This window comes from Tetrahymena thermophila, assembly GCF_000189635.1.
Source record: "Tetrahymena thermophila SB210 genomic scaffold scf_8254373, whole genome shotgun sequence".
In the NCBI taxonomy this organism is placed as follows: Eukaryota; Ciliophora; class Oligohymenophorea; order Hymenostomatida; family Tetrahymenidae; genus Tetrahymena; species Tetrahymena thermophila.
The window spans coordinates 636,286-644,575 of NW_002476157.1; the positions used below are offsets into that span (position 1 = coordinate 636,286).

Consider the following 8,290-nt stretch of genomic DNA (forward strand, 5'->3'; position numbering starts at 1 on the left):
TATTTAGAATCTTAGAAATATTTAGGAAACAAAAAAATAGATTCTTCTATTTTTGATAATATTTAATTAACTCTTGAAGTAAAAAAGCATCTCATCAGCAATTTTTATCATTAACTCGCGCATACAAAAAAATGGATATCATAAATATATCAGTCAACAAAAAATTAGCTAAAGACAAAGACTTTTAGTTTTTAGTATTGAACATGCTTATTATTAGGAGATTGATGAATCTTGATGTAAAATATAAAAAATTATTTAATACAATCAAATGAAATTACTATAAAATGAAATAATAATCAGAATGATATAACTCAAAAATATATACAATGCTATTAAACTCCTAGAGGTGAGAGAGAGTCAACAGATAAGTATGTAGCTAATGTAGAAAAATGTTTATTAAGTCATAAAAAATAGTTTGATTTTACTCAAAGTAAAATGGAAGAAGTAATTAAAAACATTGAATAAGCTAAGGTAAATTAAAAAAATAATATTTTTAAAGTATAAAGTAAATAACAATGATTCTACTTAATAAATTTAATTAATAATATTCCTTGTATCATTAACTAATTAAATTTAATAAAAGGATAATTATAGATCCAGAGATATTAACTGCTTCAATCTTGTTGGTGAAAGTGAGCTTAAAAATTGCAAAGAAGTAGAAAAAAGAAACTATTTGCTTAAGATCAAATCTATTTATGAATCAGTCCCAGAGTTAAATAGCATAAACAAGCTATGATTTTTATAAATTATTTTTAAAATTAAAACTTTATGTTATTTTTTACAATATTTATTAAACAAATTATTCTCAACCACCTCTAAAAAAATAAATTTTAATTGGTAAAAGACTTTATGTATTTTGAAAAATGTATTTATTAGATTTTAAGAATAATTCAGACTTTTAAAAAACTCACCTAATTTCCTAGAAATCATTAAATTCTAATAATACTTTATCTTTCTTTCATCTCATTTCCCTTTAATCTTATAATGAAATTATTTAAAATAATTAATTTAAAAAGAAAACGAGAATGAAATATTATCTTTTTTTATAATTTTATATTTAAAGTAGTGATCAAATATTGATCAGATAAAAAATAAATATTTTTTTCAACTCATTTAAGTCCATTCAATTAAAAAAATAAATACTAATATTAAATAATAAAAAAAACATTATTTGAAAATAAACAAATTAGATATATATTTATAGCTTAATGAGTGAGGCATAATCCTCTAAAATAAAAACAATAAAGACTCTTAAAACAAAAGAAATTTCAGCAAACAAGGAGGAGAAAAAAGAAAAATCACCATCTCCAAATAGAGAGAGTTAAAATTTAGATAATTATGATGAAGATGATGAAGAATATGTGGATGCTTCTTAATTAGCAGAAAAAAAGGTATTAAAAAGAAGGATAAAACCTTAAGCAGACCGTCTGTACCCAAAAGAATAGAATGCATATGATTACTAAAGCAGCGCTGGAGAATACTATCATGTAAATATGGAAGTAGCAATAAATTATGTCCTAATGAAAGGAAAAAACTTAAAAGATAAAATAGAAGAATAGAACATATCTCCTTAATTTATTTAAGATAACATAGTTTAAAATAAACATTTCAACATAAGCTATAATTCATTTTTACAAAAACTCATCAATAAAAAAGTTCTTCATCCTGAATTTAAAAACGTTAAGCCCAAAACTTTAGAAAAATTAGAGCAGTTTTTTATAGAAAGGATAGAAAGGTGTCTTGAAAGTCTTAGAATTCACAACGCATACCATGAAAAAGCAAGAGAAATATAAAATGAATTCGATAAAAGAATAGAAGAGCTATAAAATAAAATTAAGCAAAAAAATAAGATAAATATTGATTGATTGAACTAAGCAACTTTTTTCTACTTAAAGATATTATAAATCTATGATTATCTTTATTTAAAAACATATTTTATATTATCAAATGTAGTTATAAATGATAAAAATATTTATTTTAATTAACTTATATTTTTTAAATATTAAATTTAAAGTAAATTTAATCAAACAGGATATATATTACAAATAATTTTTAGATTTTCAAAAGCTATCAATAGTTATTCTTTTATTTAAAGATAATTGTTTTATTTTTGATAAAATAATAAAAGTATTTATACTAATATTACCTATTTGCATTCACAATAATTTACATAATGAAATTAAATTAAAGTTTTTATTTATAAGGAAATAATTTGTAGTTATTAAATTATTATTATTTTTTTAATTTTCATTGCTGTATTTAGAATTTAAATTCACAATCGTTATTTATAATTTTAGTTAGCCTTTAATTAATTCTTTATTATGAGTTATAATTAAATAAAAAAGAAATATTTAATTGTTGATTTTTCTATTTTCAAATTAATAATATAAATATGGAAGATATAAATAATATTATTTATTTGATAAATTTTTTATAAGCATTTTGATAATAAATTAGGATATTTTAAAAATTAAAAGAGCTTTTGTAAGGGCAAAGTTTAATAAATTAAATAAAGAGCAGATTATTTTTCATTTATTGGAAAAAATTGTTAAAATTAAGCTTTTGCAAAAGTATTTATACTTTTGTTAAGACTATCATAATCAACAAATAAATTAATCTGTAAGCAATAATAGTTGGCTTATAAATAAAATAATTAAAACTGTCTCCTCTGCTTGGAAAATAAAGACTACTATATCTTAAAATAAAGCTAATTAAATATAGAATATTCCATTTTTGATAATAAAAGGTCTTTATTTTCTGAAAACTAATTGAGCTTCTTACTTCCTAAATTTAAGTATTCTTATTATCCCATTAAACTATGTGCTCTATTTAAAATTTTTCTACTAAATCATATGATAAATATTACCATCATTTTTACTAGTGGAGGTATATTTTTTAAAAAAAATATATATGATGGTATTTATTAAATGTTTAAGAAACCTATAAAAAAATATTTACTTTTCTACCAAATTTTATATATCCTACTCACAACAAAATAATTATTCGAGAATATTTATAAATAAAATAAATTAATTTTCTGAATAAAAATTTTTAATTTTCATAATGATATTTATTTTAAAAGTTTGTTTTAATGGTGCAAAAATGATTAAGAGTTGAAAATATTTAATTAAAATAGACTTAAATTAATTTTTCATATCAAATGCTGGTAAGCATTTGATGTAGTTTTTATTAGGTTATTAGCTAAATTAATTATTTTTGATCATTGTCCCTTATTAGTATCTAATCCTATCAGATCTTCTAATTAAGTTGAATAGAGTTGATTTTTAATAAATTGAGAATTAACACAGGAGTAAATTGAATAATATTAAATACATTAAAAATTAATCAAATATAGGAGAAATTATATTAAATACTAAAATGATTTTTTAAAATAGAAATTTTCTGCTACTTTTCTTAGGTTTTCTATCTTTATTTTCTATCATAAGTAAACTCTTTGCTATTATATTTTACTGCGCAAAATTCATTATAAATTATCAGCAATTCCAATTATCATATTAAAATAGGCTCTAAAGAAGTTTAACTGATTAAGATTGATTTGGATAAAAATGAAAGAGATAATGAAAAAACTCTCTTATCATAAAGCTCAACTATCAATTTGTTAAATTAGGAAAATGTAATATAACTATTATAAATTTATAATGTATTAAATTTAAATTTGAAATTTATTTACAGCTTGCTTATGTTGGATTAGTATAAATTGGTACTCCTGCTTAAAATTTTTATGTTATATATGATACAGGTTCTAATGTAATTATTTATTTACTTCAAATCTTTAAAAATATACTCATTATTATAATAAATATAAGGATCTTTTTGTTTAATAATATGGTTGTTAAGGGTGTACAGTTACACCTAGTTTAGGCTATACACCAAATGTCTATAAATCTTGGCTATCATCTACAAGCAGTGTTTCAACTAATAAAATATAGCTGAGTGTAATAAATCTTTTATTTTTAAAGAATTTAACTAACTACAACTAAAAAATAAATAGTATGGATCATTAACTGCATACGGATATAAAGGAAATGAAAGTGTTTGGTTAAATGGGCACGCTGCAACTGCATTTAAAATGATATTTGTTTATCAAGAAGGTAGTTCATAGTTTGGTAGTAAAAGTGTAATGAATTTACAATTTAATTTTGTTAGAAATTAAATTAGAATAACTAAAATGAAATTTAATTTTTTTTTTTTCCAAACAGTCAGCTTTTGATGGTATAATGGGTTTGTCTAATGCCTAATCAAATATTAATATATTTGAATAAGGAAAATCGGAAGGAGTTTTAAATGTAATTTTTTACTTTACAATAGACTAAATAAATTGAAATATATTTCATAATTCAAAGACTTCTCTCTTTGCATTTGATTTAGCAAATAATAAATTTTACTATGATGATATCGATTAAAAATATCTCGATGCTCCATCAGTACCTTGTTCCATGGATGATAGATGGGTAAATTTTTAATTTCTTGAGAAATTATAACAATTTTGATTTTATAATTTCTAATAGACATTCACAATTTTAGGCCTTCATATTAATGGATAAGATTATACTGATAGTTTAAGCTCTTAAGATGGCTTAGTTGACTCAGGAACATCTTTGATTTATTTAAGCAATGGTATTGAAATATAAACTAATAATATAATTAAATACTTTTACTATGACATTTTTTTTTAAAAAACTATATCATTTTAAAAATATTATATTTTAATAAAACTAAAAGGAGTTATATCTGCAATTGTAAATTCAAGTAGTAAATTTTCAAGTAGACTTTAAGGAGCATATAGCTTAGATAATTGTGCTGGTTGCTTATGCTAAGAAATCAATTTTCTTCCTGTAATAGAATTTTATTCAAGAGGAGCTTTAATACTGTTACCTCCTTCTTAGTACATGATGGTATATTCTTAATACTGTATATTGTCAATTTAAGACAGCTCATAATTCGGATTCAATCTTTTAGGTGATGCTTTTATGAGATAGCTAGTTGTTACATACAACAAATAAGATAATGAAATGACTTTCTATGGGTATATTTTAAATAAATATAATTAATAGTATGTTTTATCAATTTAAATTTTAACTTAATAGACCAAACAGCTCTTTTATGACTAACAAGAAAACTATACCAACTTTTATAGTTTTAACAGTATTTGCTGCATTAGGAATTTTAGCACTCCTTTTTGTTTCATATAGAGCTCATAAAGTTAAACAAAGTTTATATTACAATAACTCACCTTTAACTAGGAGATTAATTTGATTAAAATGAATAAAAATAATTAATTATCAAAAATGTTTAATAAATATTTTATTTATTTATTTCTTTGTATTTTTATAACAAAATCTTTTTCAAAAGACTTTGCTTTCAAAACTGTTTTAGTTAAATTCCTTAACCTCAAATCAAATAGATATTTATTCTTCATTATTAGATATTTAGTTTTGTTGCTTTTATTGTAAAAAGATTTAGATATTCTCTACAAAAAAATTTGAATAAATTAATTATTATTAAATTATTGCAAATTATCCAAGAAAAAGATTTTCTTTAGTTTTCAAAAGATATCAAATAGTTTAAAAGTTGTATTGTATTTAGTTTGTTTGAAATGTCTGCAGAAGATCAACAAAATTTAGATCCTTCCAAGGTAGTCTATGAAACTTACAAGAGTGAAGAATAAATAGGAATAATGATGAAGATGATAGAAAGCGAATTAAGCGAACCATATTCAATTTTCACATATAGATACTTTTTAAATGGATGGAGAGAATTATCATATCTAGCATTTTATGAAGGTGAAATGATAGGCGTAGTTATTGGAAATTTAACAAAGCATAAGTCTTAAAGACTTAGAGGTTATGTTGGAATGATTGTCGTTAAAAAATAATTTAGAAGACTTAAATTAGGCAGAAAATTGGCTTAAATATTTATCGATAAATGCAAAGAATTAGGAGCTGATGAAGTATGCTTAGAAACAGAATGCTGCAATATCGCTGCCCTTAAGTTATATTAGAGTCTTGGTTTTGCCAAAGTCAAAAAATTGATGAATTACTATTTAAATGGTAATGATGCCTACAGACTTAAGTTATGGTTCACTGATAAAGTAGGAAGAGAAGAAATAGAATATAGGTAACAGGAAGTATTAAAAAAGCTTTAGTAGCAGTAAGAAAAAGAAAATTAAGCTGAGAAAGATTAAGAAATAAACTAAGAAAAGAAAGAATAGTGATTAATTAAAATTACTAATATTTATTTAAACATAAAGTTTATATTTAATGTTGTTAAAAGTATATTAAAATTAATAAAATATATTATTCTTCAGAGTAATTGTTAAAATTTCATCATGATTAAATAATAAAATTATCACAATAACATTATTTATTCAAATAGACAAACATAAATTTTCATAATTTCTTTTTTCAAAACATTCATTTAATTTTATATTTAAAAAAATTTATTTTTATTAAACTTAACCCAATTAATTCTCATCTATTTTTAATTCAATAAAATAGATTTAAATTTTTATATTTGTCTAGTTATTATTTTTTTTATATTCTTTAAAAAAAAGTTAGCAACTTATTTATTAATTTTTGTTGCTATATTTAGCTCAATAGAAAATCTTTTTAATAAGTAATTAAAAAATTCAATTTCATAAAAAACAATTCATTTTTTAAAATGAAGACATACATATATATTACATGTTTTTTCCATTTTAATGCACAAGAATTTATAAGATATACTGTGGTTTATTTATTTTTTGCTTTCAAAATATAAATTTTGAGCAGGGGATTTGAATTAAAAGTCCTATCTTGGAAAATAAAATATTATTTGTTCTGTCATTTTTTTAAAAACTATGGTAAATGTCTGAATTTTAATATCTCCCTCTTAGATTAATAAAGAAATGCATATATTTTTTTGCTTTAAAAAAATTAGTTTTCTAAGGTTAAGGTAAATTAAGAGTTTTAACATATTCAATAAATGTAAAGTTTAAAGAGTAAATTATTACAAAAGTAATCTAATTTAATATTATTAAAATATAATTAGTCTTAAATATTATGATAAACTAATTTGTTTAATTGTTTTTTTTTTAAATTATAGTTAATGGATGATTCATTTTAAGTATTAGAAAAAAATAAAATCTTTACAAAATGTTTTTAAATTTAAAAAATATTAAAAAACATATTCTTATTTTTAACTAATATGATATCTTGAATTATTATAAACGAAAATGAAATAGGTAAAATTCATAAAATATTACTTTAAAATAGAAAAAAATTAAAAAATACTTTTTAAGTTAAAATTTGTAAAGATTTTCTAATTTAAATTGATCTAAACATCTTTCTAAATAAATAAATAGTAATTGATAATTATTTAATTTTAAAATTTATTAAACAGGAAAAATATAATATGATCTCAAAGTAAACTATTAGTTCCTTTTCAATCATAATCTTTAGTTTGGCTTGTATAAATTCCATTGCTAAGTTAACATAAATTCCAGAGGCTGAGTTTTTTTATTCTTTAAATGTAACCTCTGGATTATTAAAAGATGGTGTTTACTATTTTCCAATAGCCGAGTTTGATTTTTAAAATTATAAAGATGAGTCAATTAATTCAAGTTTCTATTCTGAAAAAATGATGTTTGAGGTTTTAGCAAATTCTATACATGAATATAAAATAAGCTTATTTATTAAAGACATAAATAATTCTACATCAATTTATGAGTTTCAAAGTTTTAGGAAATACTTTTACTTAAAGTATTAAAGCTTGAATATTTTAGAAATGCAACTCATGTTTGCTAAAATCAAAGAAAATAAATAGTAAAACATAAATCAGTTGTAAAATGATGAAGATTAGTTTTTAGTTAAAATAAAAAGAATAAAAAATTAAATTTATTGCCCTTTTTAATGTTTCAATAATGGATAGTGTACAAAAGATGACACATGCAATTGTTATTTTGGATATCAAAGTGAATACTTTTGTAATTACCATTTTTAAAAGAAAAATATAGAATTAAATAGTATTATTTAAATCTAACATGGTGATTAACTAATTAGAGATAATCAAAAATTTGAAAAAAATTTATACTGGCACCCAAATTAAAACTTTTATTATGAACTAAGGTTGAAAGATCCAAATAATATTATTTATAACATTTTATTAAACAAAATTTACACTGAAACTTTAATAATTAAATTTGAATATCATAAAAGTGAAAATTTTATTAAAAACCATAATTAAAGCATTGAAATTTTATCAGGAAATAATTTGAAATAAATATTTCTAT

General features: G+C 20.7%; 4 protein-coding genes across 4 annotated transcripts; all 4 read left to right on the forward strand. All coding sequences in view use genetic code 6, as the record gives it.

Moving 5' to 3' along the window:
• Positions 1 to 268: 268 nt before the first annotated feature.
• TTHERM_000242109 (hypothetical protein) lies at positions 269 to 860 on the forward strand (the record flags this gene model as incomplete). Its single annotated transcript, XM_012800231.1, has 2 exons — positions 269 to 471; positions 584 to 860. 2 exons carry the CDS (start codon positions 269 to 271, stop codon positions 858 to 860), a joined length of 480 nt encoding a protein of 159 aa, XP_012655685.1.
• Positions 861 to 1,208: 348 nt separating this feature from the next.
• TTHERM_00242110 (hypothetical protein) lies at positions 1,209 to 1,865 on the forward strand (the record flags this gene model as incomplete). Its single annotated transcript, XM_001024935.1, has 1 exon — positions 1,209 to 1,865. One exon carries the CDS (start codon positions 1,209 to 1,211, stop codon positions 1,863 to 1,865), a length of 657 nt encoding a protein of 218 aa, XP_001024935.1.
• A 1,513-nt stretch (positions 1,866 to 3,378) lies between these two features.
• On the forward strand, positions 3,379 to 5,277 carry TTHERM_00242120 (eukaryotic aspartyl protease; the record flags this gene model as incomplete). Its single annotated transcript, XM_001024936.2, has 10 exons — positions 3,379 to 3,445; positions 3,525 to 3,634; positions 3,694 to 3,768; positions 3,828 to 3,956; positions 4,013 to 4,138; positions 4,221 to 4,307; positions 4,365 to 4,472; positions 4,530 to 4,638; positions 4,744 to 5,047; positions 5,109 to 5,277. The coding sequence occupies 10 exons, from the start codon at positions 3,379 to 3,381 to the stop codon at positions 5,275 to 5,277; spliced, it is 1,284 nt and encodes a 427-aa protein (XP_001024936.2).
• Positions 5,278 to 5,617: 340 nt separating this feature from the next.
• On the forward strand, positions 5,618 to 6,235 carry TTHERM_000242129 (GNAT family acetyltransferase; the record flags this gene model as incomplete). The annotated part of the gene is made up of 1 exon (XM_012800232.1): positions 5,618 to 6,235. One exon carries the CDS (start codon positions 5,618 to 5,620, stop codon positions 6,233 to 6,235), a length of 618 nt encoding a protein of 205 aa, XP_012655686.1.
• Between the last annotated feature and the right edge of the window lie 2,055 nt (positions 6,236 to 8,290).